Raw genomic sequence first — 18,105 nt, 5'->3', positions numbered from 1 at the left:
ACAGGACTCGGTGATCTCAAAGGTCTTTTCCAACCTAGATGGTTCTCTATACCATAGACCTACCCCTTCCAAACAGTATTGCCAGTCTTTGTCTAGCCACTCACACAAGCATCTATTTTTCTCCCCCACTTGCCCAAAAATAAGATAAAGTTCGCTGTTCTGAAGGACGCAGAACAGTAACATGGCTGATTAAAAATAAAAAGCCTTTCCTAGCTGCTGCCAGCATTGAAACAGAAGTCATAACCAATCGAGATAGTCTGGGAACTTCAGGGGAATGCAATTACGTCCAATTAGTTCATGCATAAAACAATATAGTATGAGATGCCATTAAAGGACTGCTAGCTATATAATGGATTGTCAGCACAAAAAGTTCAGTCTAGGGGATTTACAGCTTCTCTGAAAAGTTAATTAGTGCTTTGATAATAGCCTTGCCATAAACAGAAAATGGCACTAACTGCAGTAACTCAAAGCTAGCAGCCATATGTAAGCAAAGCCAAGATAATAGATACAGTAAATAAATTAACAGATAAAAGCACCCCACGTGTTTCCCCGGTTTTGTAATTGTAGTTTTACAACTCACAGCTAAGAGACGCTCAATTGACTTTAATTGTTGAGGCACAAATCCTCTCTCAAAACCAGCAGTTTCAGCAAGCATTGCTGTCTACAGTCCACAAATGAGATCAGGCTCAGTGTGCTGAGGCCAAAGCAGGGACTAAAATGCCCCATCAGAGCAAGACCACAACCAGGCCTGACCCAGCTTTGTTTCCAAGATCAGTTCTGCACTATGATCACTACAGGGGCACGCCTTCCCTATGTTTATGGAAGCAAATTTGTTTATGTCCATTTCATCAAACAAAATCCCCTCATTTAAAAAAATATATTACATGAAGGTACATTAACTCTTCAGATATCAAAAGATATTTAAAAGATACCCTTAGAGCCTCTACATTTTTCAATATTCTCAACCACTATGACCATGGCACGATTTATTGAACAAAGGTTGTCAAATCTTACAAAATTAGCTTGCAGTCTGTGCAGTCAAACTCCATGGAGGTAAAACTTTACTTTGTGGAAAAAAAACTGCATAAAGACAAAATGTATTTGCAAGATGGATACCAAGGTAACCAACAAAAAAAATTCAATCATTTTTAGTACATAATCCAAGATGGTGACAGAAGTTATCTGCAGTAGCAGCCACTTTGAGGCAGCAAAAAGAAAGAATCCCACTCTTCACAGAACGAGTAAGTTTCTCTCTGAAGGGCCAGGATTCTGGCTCATCTAAATCCGAGTCAAGATTTCCTGATCCTTTTCTTAGGAATGTCAGTCCTAATGGCTTTTAGGAAGGTACCAAAGGATAAGAGCTCTAAAGCGCTGAGCTCAGATACACTTCTGAAACTGTTTTTAAAACAATATTAGATTTATATTATTCATGTCGCAATTGAAAAAAAAGATAACAGATGCTTCCTCCCTTCCAGTAATAGAAGCAATTTGTGTTCTGACTGATACTGTTTGAACTGATTCTATAAATACTGTTTAGGTTTATCCAACATCAGAAAACATTTGGTAAGTTGTATTATCTAATAAAGAATATTTGAAATAAGTTTTCATTGTGTTTCCTTAGCTAAGTTTTTTTTTTTGGGGGGGGGGGGGGGGACGGGGGACGACAAAGGCTTCAATTTCAGGGCTTTGCTCTGTCACTATTTCTGTCAACTTTGTTACATGCATGAGCCAAGCACCTATTCATGTCAGAAGATACAACCACAGCTAAACTGGGTGTCAGATAAATATTTACCTACGTGTATTTCTGAACTGACCAGCCTAAGTATAAGATCTTTCATCACGGTGAATCCCACAGTCTCCCCTCCCACCCACCCCCAATTCCTTACCTTTGCAGTTTTAATATAGTGGCTCAAAACCTCAGCTCTTATTTTTAACGTTTGTGCATGTAGAATCTCTCTGACAACCCAGAAGCTTACCTAAAAAGAAGAAAAGATGCCTTTTAAAACAGAGAATCAACATTACACTTTTAGTATATTAATTTCACGAGTAACACATTGAAGTCTCACAGCATTCAGGTTCCATTTATAACATATGAACAAATTTAGAAGGTTCAAATGCTTGTACAATCAAGCAATATAACCCAAGCCCTAATAAAAGGCCTTGATTTTTTTTCCTGTTATTCCACTCATTCTCACTCGCAATACCATCTACCATTACACGATCAAGCAGTTGTTTGAATCAAATTAATAAACCCAATTTATGTTTAGAATTGAAAGATCCTTGCATCTTGTTACTTTCTTCACTTTCCCCAGTTCTATAGGTAACAATGCATTCCAGTATTTTGTTGGAGAGCATGTTCTGATGCCTGCTTTTCTCACTACGTGCGTGGGTGGCTAAATTTGTCTTTGTAATACCTGTCATATCCCTTACTTGTGTACAAAGACACCGGTGTCTGCTTTTCTAATGAGGAAAACCCTTTTGACAACAGAGCACCTCAAAAAAACCCAAAACATTATATGCAATCTACGCAAACATACTCATTTTCAGGCTAAGTTTGAGGATGAGATGTCAGACAAAAAGCAAATCACAAAACCCTCAAACTTCAAAAACATTCTCCCAAGAAAATAAAACCATGAACAAAATTTATTAAGGGAGTCTACAGAATGAAGGAATATAAAACTCCAAATCAAGCTATATTCTGTTTCTGGTTTTCCATGACTACAAAGCCACACTACCCAACTCATAGATGTATTAAACTGCTTCAGCTCCAGTTTACTGACACTTGCAAATTCTCAGCACCTCTGAAGAAAATAAACTGGTATCACCTGAACACTGGAACATAAGGTAGGAATCCTTCCTACCTTATTTCTCTAATATTTTAAGGTAATAGGTTTCTCTAATATTTTAAACTTTATGGCAGCAGAGTTCCACTCCCATTTAAACAAGAACCCCAGAAAACAGGCTTTTAATACAGATATTTTTGTAGTCATGAGAGTGACAGTTACCTTTTTATAAGCTATGAAAAGGTTTTCATACCAAAGCCTAACAGCAATTCATAAATCCAGGTAGGCTGTAACCTGGAGTTTATTATTTGTAACCTTATTGATGACTAAACCAATTCCTGTCTAATATAAAGTGTGCTATCATTCTCATTTGTTAAATTTCACGGAGTTAACATCACCTAGTATGCAAAAAATTGCCATCATATTCAGTACAGCATGAAGGATGCCTCCTGCATTTGTTAATTACCTGATTAGCAAGATTAGCAAGACACAGCATAACTGCTATTTACAAAACTACTGAAAGGAGCATACAAAGAAATGTACGCTACCGTATGTAAACACTTGTCAACCTGTCGTGCAGCTCCGATTTTTAATGCTTCTAAACTACTGCTTGTAAACTAACATCACACGCATATGCAAGTTACTGCCCAAAATTTCAATAAAAAAATCCTATTTATCCTGTTTCACTCTGTACAGTATGACAGTTCTTCACACAGAATATCACCAGAAGATCCACATCTCCAATAAATAAATAAATAAAATTACATTTTCAGTGAAGTTAGTCTGATCTGATGAGAACTGAGATGTCAAAACACAAGAGCTCTGAAACTGGAAGACAAAAGAGCTACAAAATAAGACACTAAAAACCCACATATATCCTACATAACTGCTTTCCTTTGGTCTGTTTATCTAGAGTCATACCAGCCATGAAATAAAAGCCAGGGAACTCAGTTTTCTTTTCCATCTGAAAAAACACCACCAACAAAAATAAAACACACAAAGCATCTCCTGAGAGACTGTTACCTTGATAAATGTAAAAAATGGTCCTGTGCAAACAGTGTTACTATAAAATATGTAAGAAATAAATGCATAAATACTGAAGTATTCAGCAGTACTTCAAAGTATTGTCCAAAAAATTACACCTCAATTTGATGTTCTGCTGCAGTTACACAGCTTGAGAAAGCCAACTTTCCCCTTGAGTGGTAAGTTGCCAAAGAGATGCTTTCCCTTCGAAGATCAAAGAAATTTTAAGTTTTACCATAGGTTTTTGTATTGCAGAGAATCTCAGAGACAACACCACTCTGCTGTGCTTCACAGGCCCGCATGCCTTCGATCAGATAAAAAGAAATGTGAGGGAACAGGAGACTGCTTGCAGTAGGCCAGATTATGAAACACTTGCTCAAAACATGGAACAATGCTCGAGCGTGTTTGTAAGGAAGAAAAAACAAACAATTGAGCATGTTGGCCTTGACTTCTACCGAAGCTCATCAGTCTCACAGTAACACAAGTGCCGCACCACACAAGTACTCCTGTTTACTCAGTGAGCTCTGGTTTCTGTCCCAGTCCCAGCCGGACTGGGGTCTCAGCACTGCCAAGGTCTTGCGGGAAAACAAAACAAAAAGCCAACCCCAAACCCTCCCTCTCAGCTCAGAGCTCTCCAATGCCTTAAGTGAAAGTAAGCAGGCGAACGAATTAAGCCAGTGACCATTTCCATTCCAACCACCTCCACTCCTCTTTGGTGTGTTTTCGCTGGCACTGACACTGTTTTTTGGCTGGCCTTCCATTCACTGATGTCTTGAAAAAGCACCATCTAATTTTTCCAAATATTTTAAAATAAACAAGTTAAACAAAGCTTTTTGTTTTAATTGGCCACAAATAACCACTTCTATATCTTATCCAGGTTCTTTCGTCATGTTTATCGTGAATGGTTCCATAGATATTTTGTGGTTATTTTGTTTAAAGCCTTTTCTCACTGCTCTTACATTTTATTTTTCCATATATTTGTGTGGTAATATTCCTCCCTATTAACATATAAAAACATGATCAACTTTGGAATATACCTTTCAAGAGTCACAGTCTAAGCTTTTGAAATTATCCCGAGCTTTCTCTAAAATAATAGCTTTGCTATACTGGCACTTTTAAGCTCACATTCACCGGTTCCAGACTAATTATGCCTTCTCTGTTAATCAGTAGATAAATTCAAGACTCTCTCTCTTTAATAGAGTTTCTGGATCATTCTTTGAAATACTGGAAACATTCCAATACGCTACATAAAAAGACGGGATGCAGCATAAAATAGACAGCACTGACCTTGCATCTTTACAGATGCAGTAAAATCCATGTCATTCCCCTGCCTCTGTTTCCAAAAGAAGAATGACCACCTCTCCCCCATACAGGTTTTTTTTTAATTTCTGATAGCCCTAGAAAAATTTCACTACCATATTCGATGGCAACTTAGCAAAACACTACACCATTCAAGACAGCACAAATTTTCCCTTCCTATGGAATCTTACCATTTCATTTAAAAAAAAAAAGTGTTTCACAGTGACAGTAAAACATACAGATTTTGCCTTTTTCAAGGGGGATTTTTGCTTTAAAAAACTGCTCAAATGCATCAAATCTAGTTGACAAGCTTCTCTAATATTTTAAGCTCTACGGCAGTAGAGTTCCACTCCCATTTAAATGAGAACCCCTGGAAAGAGGCTTTTAATACAGATATTTTTATAGTCATGAGGGTGACAGTTACCTTTTAATAAGCTATGAAAAGGTTTTCATACCAAAGCCTAACAGCAATTCACAAATACTTATTTCCAGAAGGTAGAGAGCAACGTTTTGGTAAGTAGTCAGACCTGATGATTTTGCACTTTGACAAATTTATGATTTACAACAGTATCAAATTATACAACTAACTTTCAGGAAAAAAAAAGTTGCAAAAGACAGGGATCAGAGTTTTAAAAAATTATGTAGCGAAACTGCAAATTTTAAGAAAACATTTGATAGTAGCTGTGTAGATCTATGCAGTACCGCATCACAACGTATGCTTCGAGAATAAAAGAATCCTGGCACGGAACGACTCACTGACTTCTCTTCCCTGAACTTGAGCTGTTTTTACAGGCACCATATATAATTATCACATAACTAATGCTGGAAATACACTACTTCATTCTCAGTGGACTGCAATCAACTGCACATAATCATAACTGTTTCCAAAGCTCTATCAGCAGATCAATTTGCTGTGAAGCAGCTGTTACTGATTTAATATTCTTTTTACTTACAATGTGAGAGCTGTGCAAGACTTTCTTTTGGCAACTTGGGGGAAAAAGGGAAAGAGACAAACGCATGATGCATAATTTAAACCCAGTGAAGTTTCAAAGGTTAACAAAAGTTTGTTGAAATGTATTCACGGCCAATAAAGCCAAAAGTCACGATGATTTTATTGATCATGTGTTTTTAGCTCTAACTATCTGAACCCCCTAGGTAAGTAGGGCAGGTGCCCAACAGGAACCGCGTGCTGCTGAACAATCAGCTGGCATAGATCCAATCTCAGAGAAGGTTGTCCAGGCAAGGAAGATGAAAACTGCTTACTCCGCTGTGCCACCTTATTCCCAGCTGCCACTGTCTATCCCATACGAATTCTTGGCTTTCACTGCTCCCAAAAAAGATGGTGAATCTAAATATAACTACTATTGGAACGAATGACTCCTCCCCAATGACGCATTTTGAACTATAGGCACACACCACATCAAAAATTCTACAAAGTACAGCATCAGTAAGTCAAAAGTGGATGTACCCATGTGAACGATAGAAATCTGCAACTGAAACACCACCTACCCCTTTCCCCTTCTTCTCTGGTTCTACCATATGAAGGTAGGACTGATGACTTTCCTTGGTGCCAGAATAAAGACTGATGCAAACTTCTTGGAAGAAGTTCTTGGAAATGGTACGTCCCTCAGCCACCAAAGCTGCCGCAATTTCCCAGAGAACTGGTTAGCCAAACTAACCCCAGAATCAATGGAGGAATCTATCAAGTGAGAGAGGGGCACAACCAACTTTTATGGCTGTACAGAAAGCGTACACACAGGGTAAGGATTATCTACAAACCTAGAACTTACAACAAGAAAATCCGAACCTACATTTGCAAACATCCCACTAAACGGAACGTCTACGTGAAGGACATCTGAGGAGACCCGTAGGCAGCCTGGCATCAATCTGTTTGTATGTTTATCACTCTTCTGATGTTCACTAAAAAATAAGCTAGAGAAAGGTAGAGCTCAAATAAACCTCTGCCCTTTCCTGACTGCATCACTCCTTGCAACGCCCTCAGATGCAAAGCCAAAGGAACAAAAAGGGGAGGTAGAAGGGAAAGAAACAGCACAAGAAACGGTATAAACATCTGCTCAAAGCTAGCCACAGGGCTGCACTGTATTCAAAGTTTCCCTTCACCATGCTGAAAAAATTCAAAGTGCAATGACAGATCTTTAGTCAACTAAAACACTGAACAAGCTCAAAGACACTACAGAACTTGGAGTCACCTAGTTCTAGTATTTCTTCCAGAATGGCGTGGTCTTTACCTGCCTTTCAATCAAAAATAAAAGCTCCTTGAAACAAAAGCGTAGTAGAGAAAAGAAAACAAGACAGATGGAAGAGCCAGTCACAACCCACAATCATCTAACATGCACCATGGAATAATGAGAATATGAAAAGTTCCCTTTAGCAGTTAGCAATGCTTTCTAGGGAAACAGGACTATCAAATATTATGAATAAACGTGCTACAAAAAAAGGCAGGTTATTTCTAGCATTTTATTCTCTGTATTTACTTTGTTGTAGGCACATAGTTTTTATAGAAATCCACACAGAAATGTTTAAGACAGAACAAAAGAATATTACCCATCAAATTAAATCAATAATCAACCAAACCTATTTGGTAAGTGTTCCACAGAAGGGTGGAATGTAGATACATCCTTAAAAAAACAGCTAAAATCTGAATTGGTCAAAAAAAAATAATTTAAACACGAATAAGAATGTGAGACTTAAGAAAGTACTACAATAATAAACTAATGGGATATATGGAATTTATGTGTTAATCTAAGAATACTGCTTTTAGAAGTTTCCTAAACACTATTTAACAATAGAGTTAAAGGTCTTAAATGCTGCTAAGATGTTAACAACTACCTTTAAGTGACAGCTATCTCCTGCTATTTCTGGCCAGCTGTACAAGGCAGGCCTTCCATCTCTTTCTCTGTCCTTAACATATTTTACTGGTTAGATATTTTTAAACTGTGGTTCTGTAATGACAAACAGTCAGTTCATTGCTTATTCACATGATCTGGCTTCCCCTCCTTACTTCTTGCTACTAAATGTATTTTAACAATTCTTTCATATGTTTAAAGTTGTTTAGCCAATTCCTGCAGTTCCTTAGTGTGTTATACAACAAAAAATTAGGAGTGAGGTTCTTGAAGGCCCTTTCTACAAAAACATTTCAGAATATTCAGCAAAACAGCATTTCTTTGAAGACACAACTTAGATGAATAAACAAGATCTCAAAATGCTGGAACCACTGGTTTATCAGCGAGATTAATGTAAGAAGGATCAGTGTAGAAACAGTCTCAGGCTAGACACAGCAACTTCAAAAGCTAGATCAGGAAAATTTCAACTAAATACTATGGCGAGGGAGAAGAGGGGGAACAGAGTTCAGTAGATGATGCTACAGTCGCAAGAAGTTTGAGGCATAACATCATCTCTTCTGAATGTGTCCAAACCCATCCACAGAGAAGCACTTCAGTCATCAGATGGTTAAGGAATATTGCAAATTTTGTAGGTAATTAATAGAGCTTGGTTGGATCCTGAATATGAGCAATAGTGGAAAGTGAGAAGTATACAACTGACAGGAAAAAAAAAGGAAAGTTAGAGGCTTGGCCTGCGTTTGCGATGATTAACAAACATGTCTAAGATGTGAGACTGGGCACAGAAAACAGCTCTGGAAGGAAGCTTTTAAGTTTGAGACATTATTAAACATTTACAAGAGGAGAGATAGGGGTAAAAGAATTACTTCATCTGAAATCCAAAATAAGGCATTACATAAAAAAGCGTTACAGTTTTGAGACTTGGTTGGCTAACTAACAGCTGTAGTTATGCAGCTTTAATAGAGGAAGAAGCTAGAATTGTAATTTTAATTGATAAATTGGTTTTATAACAGATATTTTTTTTTTAAGAAAGCAAGCCACAAATCTCAACTACATACCTGACACATTACACCAAGTAGAGAATTAAAACAAAGTTTTGTACAGTCTATGTATTTGCAGTTTTTAAGTTTGCCTAGAATCGTCTTAAAAAGATGACCATACTGACAAAAGGCTCTTATTTCTAGGGACAAACACACCTCTGTGAAGCAAAAGACATTCAACTAACATAGAAAGAAATCATACCTAATTATTACTCCAAAAATCCTATATGGTAAGCCTTTAACCTCAAATGATGATCCTGTCTTTATGAAAAGGACAACAACCGTTTTGGGGAAAAACCCTTCATATTTTCCTTATTTTATTCATCAGTAGCTGCCATTTAAAACAAAGCCACAACTATTTCTTTAGTACTGTCTTGGTCTTCCTGTATTTGCTGAAGATAAGGAACTGCTTTAAGCACATATCTGAAGTTTTCAAATAATCAGCTGTGATCAACAATAAAAGTCATGTGCCAGAACACTTAATTCCCCAGACCTTTTAAACATGCACATGTAATTACATTTTAAAAAAAATAACTCACATGATTGAATCTTCTGGTGAAAGCAACTGCATTTGGAGCAGAACTATATTTCTCTTTTTTATTCCATCCACAGCTTGCCAGCTCCTGGGAGAACAAGGATGAGAATTCATTTTTTTGAACTAGTGCACACCATATGTTCAGAGCCATAAGCATATAGAGAGATGAATTGTAAAAAGAATTCAAAATAACAGAGCAATAATACAGTGAAGTCAAAATAACAGAGCAATAATACAGCAAAGTAATAAACACAGAGTAGCACTTTTTCTAATTTCTTTTGAACATTGAGATTCCACAGTTTCATTTCTGATTTTATTTAAATAATTAGATTTTTGACATTCATCTTTTGTTGAATTAGGGACGTTATTTTCTTAATTCAGCTATTAGAAACCAGAGAAATAATTCAAGATTCATTTTGTTATCATAGAAAATGTCACTTTAAACATGAACCTGAGATAGAGAGAGTCGCATGCCTTTTGGTTTTAATTACTTTCTGAAGACATTTGAAGCCTATTTAGATGATAGGCCTTGTTATATCGATCTAGACATGTCCCATTAATGCAACATGCCAGTTAAAATAAAGACATAGCAAAATCGTCATCTTCTGTAGCCATAATAAAATTAACACTTGATTTCCAATTTTCCCCTCCAAATGAGGGAATTTTATTTTAAGTTGAATAACAGTCAGCACTTCAGAAAATATTTTGTGGAGTTAAATGGAGCAAGGAGACCGGCTTAAAAAAGTTAAGAAGTCAGTTAATTGGTGTACTTAAGTCATCTTAAAAATTGTAGACCATAAGAACTTAACAAGTTATTTGCAAAGCCTGAAAAAACATTTCTTTAACTAAAAAGTTACAGTGCTTCCTGTCTGTAAAACTTAGTCAGCAACTGAGCAACTGTGTCACATTCATTGTTATTTACTACCACTTAATTTCAATAAAGAATTTTGACTAGGAGCCATAAAAATGAATGTACTGATGAGCTCTCCTATTCCTATAGAGCAGCACACACAACAGACACGGGTACATACAGCATACAACGTATTTCACAGCGCCAACTGAAACCATCAGGAACATTACCCAGTACAGACACAATTAAAGTGGCATAATAACTAAGTACAGCTTTTTTTTTTTAATAGTTATTCATGCTTTCTTTCCATATCTTCCACTCTGAAGCGCTCTCAGTTTGATTACCGTATTGAGAACCACTTACTGAAGCTGGCATTACACCATACATGCAACTACCACGTAACATAGGCAGAATGCTTCAACATATAACTAATAATTATGCCTTTTAAGACAGTCATATTTTAAAAGAATCTGCTATCTGAATATTGTAAGCTGTAACCTCACAACAGCATGTTATTGTAAAGAGCTCTGAATTTTGTTTGTGTTTAATTAGGAACTTCTTAATGTCCCTTCAATCAAAATCCCAAAGCTACTAAGGAGCTTCATGCCTGTTAAGAGACCTTCAGCTCTCCCACTTTATTAAGCCCTTGGCATCCTGGTACAGGCTAGAGGAGACTGAGAGGCTCCTATGTGAAGAATGTGGAGTGCCCAACTGTGTATTTAGGGCCAGTCATTCAAACGTCACTAGGAAGTTCCGTCACCAACACTTATCCTGGAAAATGCCATGCTGTCCAACATAGGAAAGCACATGCCCGTGTCCTTGTACTGGCCCTTCAATGTCTACTTGCAAGACAGCTGTGTGGCCCTGAGCTGCTCCTGCTGCAAAGAACAGGCCAAGAGGCGAGGAAGCCATCCAAGAGACTCGTTTGTGTTCTGTCCCTCAGCCTCTCGCTGTGACGGGGTTCCCATTAGAACAATCCCAGCTTGGCATGTGGGGACAATACAAGGTGATTCATCCTTACTGGCATCTGATGATTACACTTTCTTAACAGCAGGAAAAAATCGTTTTAGGTTAGGTTTAGATTAAATTAGTTTCTCTAAATTAGGTTTAGAGAAAGCATGGTAATTTGTTAATGACTGAGGCCTTGTCCTCGTAATATTTCAATTCTTATCACTGAGTAAAAAAGCTCGGATAGCTGAGGGCAGAAGTCACCTGTTACCCTGGCACTGTACAGCTAAGGGTTTGCACTGAAGGGTTTTGTATCAGAAGCAGACCTGGTTTTGTGACTCTGGGGCTTGTGGGACTAATGTGACTAGTGATTAATGTGAGGAGAGGTGGGTGGGTGTGGTTTTTTTGTTGGTTTTAAAGCCAAACAAATTACCATGAATCTTTAGATGGTACATAAGTAGCAATCTTAAGGTTAGATTCAAATTTGTATTTATGCACTCAGAATTAGAGTTCTAGTATCAGGTGGGCACAAGTCCAAGATCTTAGGCTGTGAAACAGATACATACATAGAATTACTATTTCTAAGAGGTCTCCTTGTTTTTTAATTTTAATTGCATCTAGTTCCTTCTGCCTTGAGACTTAATCTGCATGCTCCTTTTCCATAAAGTTAACACAACTCAGAGGCACGTCAGCTGCAACAGACCTCTGCCCACCTGTGAAGGAGCACTGCTGGACACACAGTACTTGACACTGTCAGTGCCTTCAACTTCGTGCAAACATGTGGGAAGCGTCAAAATGACGACAGATATTTTGCAGTGAAGGCATCATAATTTCTTACATGGCACATATGTGTTTCTTAAAAAGGTGAATACATCTAGAAAGTAATTGCTATTCTCCCCCAGTTTTCCTTTTAGATACTTGTTCCACTTTCTTCTGCTTTTCCCCTTTATGTACCCTAATGAGGTAGAACATCCAACAAAATTCAATATGCCTTCTTGACATTTCTTATCTCTCAGAGCCTTTCAGTAGGTTTGCTCATACAACATAACCTGAGATACAGAGGATCAACGTTAAAAGAGCAGCAGATGACAAGTTATGGAGTACTGGATCACTGCCACTGTATCTAATTCACTTGCACCCTTCTGCTTGTACTGCAGCTGACTGCTTGCTCTGTGCAATGCTGGAAGCAGAAATGGGAAGAAAATATTACCATCAAGCTCAAGCAGAGAAACTTCTGTAAGAGCAGATCATTAGGAAAAGTCGTAGCTATTTAAATTGGTGGCTTGATTTTTTGATACCCAGTTCTTTGAGGCCCAGTAACTAGAGAAGAGGCACTGCAAAAAAGCATCCAGAACTGCAACATTTCGGGGTGGGGAGGGTGAGACAACACAACCTACATTGCAGTAAAGCTTAGCTTTTAAATACATTCTGTGTGTACCTCTAAACAATTAGATAAAAGGGTAAATCAACTTGAAAGTTTTTGATGAGCGCTTTTTTTTAAAAAAAAAAATCCTAGAAGGTCAGGGTGACCATATCCTGCCAATCAAAAAGACTAAGGATGCCCCAAAAAGCCAGAAATCAAATGGAAAGCACTTTGAAGGACTTAGGGGAAAAAAAGAAGGTGGAGATTAAGGGGGTGGGGGGAAGAGACAGCTTGCTGAAAACATGCAAGCTAAATTATGAATAAATCATGAAAACATTTTCATGTACAAACCAAAAGAAAGCCTTAAAAAAAATATATATCCATGGGTAGACAAATGATCAATCAGTAATCACCACTAAGATTTTTTCAGCAGGTGTCTCTATTGGAAGCAAGACATTCTTCAGGGATCCATACAAACAGGGACATGACAAAAGCCTGCCACCAGTAAAATACTTTATGATAATCTAAAGGTGACTGATGAGCCCAAAGACTTCCAACACTACTGACAAAGTGGACAATAAAATGAACAATAAAAATAAACCTTGAAAAGTATGAAACAATGTCCATAGGAAAAAGTTAATCAGACCAAAATAAGGATAAACAAATTCATAATTTATTGTAGTTACTGTGAAGATTCTGAAAACATCAATTCAAGCCAGGCTGCAATAGAAAGGAATGCAGAGGTATTTAAAAACAGAATAGAGAGCACAGATCACCCATGTGTTATCCCAGTACATCTACGGATCACACACATCTTGAATAAAACAGTAGTTAGAGCCATTTTTCTTTTTACAAAGATATATGAAGCAGTCAGAGAAACAGAGGACAATGAACTATGGCATGAATTCTTTTCCTCTCCTATATGAGGAAGAAACTGAATAGAGTTGCTTTTGCAAATGGAGATCAGAAAAGATACAACAGCAATGCAATGAAAAGATGCCTGGCACAGGAAAGGCGAATAGGAAGTTATCTACTGATCAGAACAGCACAAGGTGTATTCAGAATGGCATGAACAGCTCACATGAAGGAAACATTTTCATATTATACACTGTAAATAACAGTAAATCGTGAAGGTTGAACATATAATTGAGTTCAAAGGGAATTAGCCAGAAGTCAGGGAACAAATGCCCATCACAGGCTATTAAGCATGGTATGTGGATGCACCTTGCAGCTCCAAGTCTCCAGCTTCTGATGCCAGAAGGATATATCAATGTATAGATAAATACATGGTTTCTCATACTGTCTCACTAAGCATCTACTGCTGGCCACTTGGAGAGTCTGAAAGGACTGCTGACAACCATTCCCACATTCATCGACTTTTTCCTGAGTCATAGGGTACATTTCGTTACGGCAGTGCATTTGCTGCAACCTGTAAACTTACCACTGTTCCCCTACTCATAATCAAAGCCAAGTATGCCCTGACAAAAACCTCATGAATAAGCTGTACATGTGCATCATCTCCAAGCATCAAGACTACATATACAGCTATTATCTCCATTAAACATACAAATGACTACTCCATAATTTCAAGGTATGGAAACAAAAAAACAATGGCTATATTACCAGCTAAATTAAACTACATTCAGGACCAAAAGCATAGCTGAAACATAGAAGTGATATATGGAGCTATTTGTAAAAGCATCACTAACCTTGATACATAATGTTTCTACCATTTTTGTATATTATTACTGAACAAAGGTCATTAAGTTGCAGAAAATATTAAAGCCCTTCCTTCTTCCGTGAAAGTGAAACAGCACCTCTGAACCTCTTTATTGTGTAGCTGGGACAGGTGTGCATGTGTGCTCCAAGCAGAACAAATGGCAAAAGCACAGGAAGGCCGCTGCATTCATTATGACAATGTAATGGGCAAACTGTGGTGTTTGTACTTAGAGGGGTTGCTATTTGCTTTTGGTTCTGTTGTAATACATGTAATAAGTATTTTTCTTTTCTCCTTCTTATCATGACCTTAAAATATACTGAGATACACAATCAGTTTCTTAGTGATGAGGCTAGGATTGTAGTTTCTTAAATACTTTGAAAAAGTAACAGAAAATGTCAGTTCAGACAATTAAAATACATATTTGGGCACACTGTGTACCACCCAGCTTATTAGTTAGTTTGGTTTTTCCTTGGATCTATGAGGAGCTGGAACCTAAAACATTCTGACCAAAATTGTCAAATCAAGATTTTTATCATTCAAACATTAAAAAGCAGATACTTCATCTCTAGCACTGGTTGAACATATTTAAATACCAATAGAGCATTCCCCAAACTACTAGTTCCAGATATTTTTGTATTATAAAACCCATCTGCCGAAGAGTTATAGAAACAAAAAAACGTTTATATTTATTGAGCATACTCACACTTCGCAATTCTGGAGTTTATGCATAATCTTTTTCATTTAAGTTTGAAAAGAAAACCAGTGAACTACTCACCTCTGGTTGAATTGCTTTAAATACAGGGACATCCATTAGTGTTATCTGACCCTGAAATAAGAAATAATAAGTTAAGTTCAAAATTAACTTTGCATCCTATTAAGTTGCTGCACTGCCGGAGAAAAAGCGTACTTGTTCCATTGTTTTGCTGTTATTTCACTTTAATTTAGTAGCATGTTTAAGAGGTTTTGGCTCTCACCACACAGCCATCCTGCAAAACCAAAGCGCTCCAAACTTTACATTTAATAAAATAAATTATGAGAAATTATTCTCAGGAGCACCTATATATGCAAATCAGAGCTTGAGTTTAGAAATGCTGTATAACGACCTATCCAAGAATATAAGGACCTAACTTCAGTTACCCAAGCACAGTTTCTCTTCAGACTCTGAATTCTCAGTCTAGGCATTACACAACTCTATTGAAACATCCCCAAAATCTGCAGTTGATACTTGGACCATATTTGAACCATCTAAATAGCAAAGCTGAGTAATCCTTCAGTTGCACAGCAACAGTTAAACACAGCTATCGCACTTCCACCGAGTTAGAATTGGCAAGTTTGTTTTCACTGTCTGTTTAGCTTTCAAAGGGGTAAAGCGGCACTCTCAAAAAGAGACAAAAACTAGGTTTTGCAATTTTAAACATATTCAGAGCCTTATTTTAAGCAGTTTAGAATTGCTGTCTGCCTATAAACCCAACAGGAAGAGATCACCTCTTTCAAAGAACATGTAAGGTAGCCCACAAACACCAGTGCTATCCAAGTTGGATATCAAAATACCCTTTTAGCAGTGAATCCAGAGACCTTATTCAGTTTTGTCAGGTGCAAGCTGCTTAGCTATTTTCCCTGTTTCCTTGAAAACTGTGGTTCTTCCTTTTATATACTCGGTGCACACTAAGACCACTGTGACTCTCCAAAACTGACTTCCATTGAATCGCATTACTGGAGAACAAGTTGGCTTCTCAAATAGAGACGGCCTTGCAGAAGAAATTTAACTAGGGTGCTGTAGTTAAAAGAGAGCGGGTGTTAAGAGATGCACCTGGCTCTTATGAGATGAGAAGATGGGTTTTGCCAGAAATTTGTATTTTGCAGCAGATCTGATGACATTTACATCTCTTTTTAGGTCTAAACTCTGTCAAACACAAACAAAATTGTACAAATCAGTCCCAATTTCTGTAACCAACAAACCTGACACAATCTTCTGTTATTTTGCAGTACAGCACTGAAGTAACAAGCTCTTCACGTTTCATTTTTATATGCTTTCTTTCCTGTATTCCACTTTAGTCAGCTGATACTTCTTCCAAACTATGTCTTAAACCTAGACAACATTTTTCTAAACTTGTGTTCAAGTGAGACTAGATCAGATCAATTTAACTGAACCCAGAGCAGAAAAACAGGAAAATGCTCTTTTCCTTCAACATAAACTCTCTACTCCCTTCCACCCATAGCAACTACAGTAAAAACAAACAAACTTTTGCTAAAACCAGAAGAACGCCTTCCGAACTAGAAGCAGCCTAACTCAGGCCCTTCTCTTATTAACAAGGGACCTGCTCGTGAAGGGGAAAAAATGGCTTCTTGTGCTAAAGTTGGAGACTGATTCAGCATTCAGTTGTTCGTTTTAAACGAAAGATCATCAGGGTCACAAATGTAGAAATCTTGACAAAAAGTTTTCAAGAAGGGCAATTTCAACATACCACAAGAAGTCCTGAGAGCAAGAAGTCATTCCTGGCAAGGGAAGCGGACAAGTTTGTGAAATTGTGCTCAGACAACGCAAACTATTCCAAATGTGGTTAATAAACTTTGCTTTGCTTTTTCATTTTAATGCAGGCACAGGCCATACTGCTGGGTTTTAATCCTGCCTTCTCCTAACCCAAGGAGATTACCAGGTAAAGGACGAGAGCCCTTGAAGAGAAGTAACACCCTGCCAAAAGCCACAACACGCTTGACAATCCCTGCCATAGGTGAAGGGCACAGACAGAGCCTTCCATTACCCACAGAAGAGCATTAGAAACTACTTCATGTTACAGATGTCGTTCTGGAATACGTTACACTGTACTTGGGTAAGCAAAGAGCTGCATCTTGGCAATTTAATAGTCATTGTTCACACAAAAGCAAAAGAGAGTATGGTTGAAACCCAATGTTTTATTTCTTCCCATGAAAAAATTGTGTTCTTGACCAATCTGAACTGCCTTAGCTAAGTCAGAATGTTATTTGCTTCATGCTTATTCCTAAACAAATTATTACTTGAAGATCAACATCAGCAATTTATGAAAAAGACTGATTTTAATTTTGCACCACAACTCTGACATCAGAAGACATGCACGCACTTTAAATAGAGAACGGTATATTAACACCACGCATAAATAAAATGAATAAAACTACACAGGCCAAACTTCAAGATTAATGCTCATTACTAAAAGATTTGAAATGACTGTTACCAGTATCACAACATACAGAAGACAAGTCTGAGAACAAAGATGCAGCAAGAGTTGGGGTCTTTTTTCTTCGGGGGGGGGGGGGGGGAGGGTCTTTTTTGTTGTTGTTGTTTAAAAAACCAAACTTCTTTCTTCTTGCATCACCTACTTATGTTTTACCTACTTATGTTTTGTGTGTGTGTGTGTGTTTTGTTGTTTTTTTTGAATGGGTGGGTGAGTTTTTTGCTCATTTGGTTTACACATTTTATTGCCTTCACTAAAGGCAACATCCATCTGTAGTAACACTAGCATTTACTTTCCCACTTGTTCAAGAAATATCCCGTATAGAGGTTCTTTCCTTAGAAAGCCTGCAGTGTCTTAAGGATTTCAAGCACTTTAATTGTTCACAACTCCAAAGCAGCAAACAATTGTTAGCTGAACACCTAAGCTGATGGATACAAAACCATTTGAGTTCATAAATATAGCAGTGTACTCACA

The 18,105-nt window shown here is 37.5% G+C and overlaps 1 protein-coding gene across 7 annotated transcripts in view; it reads right to left on the bottom strand.

Annotated features, from left to right (window-relative positions):
• The window catches only part of RALGPS2 (Ral GEF with PH domain and SH3 binding motif 2), a 144,452-nt gene that overhangs the window by 68,348 nt on the left and 57,999 nt on the right, over positions 1 to 18,105 (bottom strand). For all 7 annotated transcript variants that reach the window (XM_080603497.1, XM_080603494.1, XM_080603500.1 and 4 more), the window contains 3 exons: positions 15,198 to 15,248; positions 9,546 to 9,629; positions 1,887 to 1,976 (listed from right to left, as the gene is read on the bottom strand). In XM_080603497.1, coding sequence (XP_080459623.1) covers positions 1,887 to 1,976; positions 9,546 to 9,629; positions 15,198 to 15,248 — 225 coding nt within the window. The remainder of the gene's footprint in view (positions 1 to 1,886; positions 1,977 to 9,545; positions 9,630 to 15,197; positions 15,249 to 18,105) is intronic.

Source organism: Anser brachyrhynchus (assembly GCF_964034855.1).
Source record: "Anser brachyrhynchus genome assembly, chromosome: 8".
In the NCBI taxonomy this organism is placed as follows: Eukaryota; Metazoa; Chordata; class Aves; order Anseriformes; family Anatidae; genus Anser; species Anser brachyrhynchus.
This window is presented reverse-complemented; position numbering and strand designations above follow the sequence as displayed.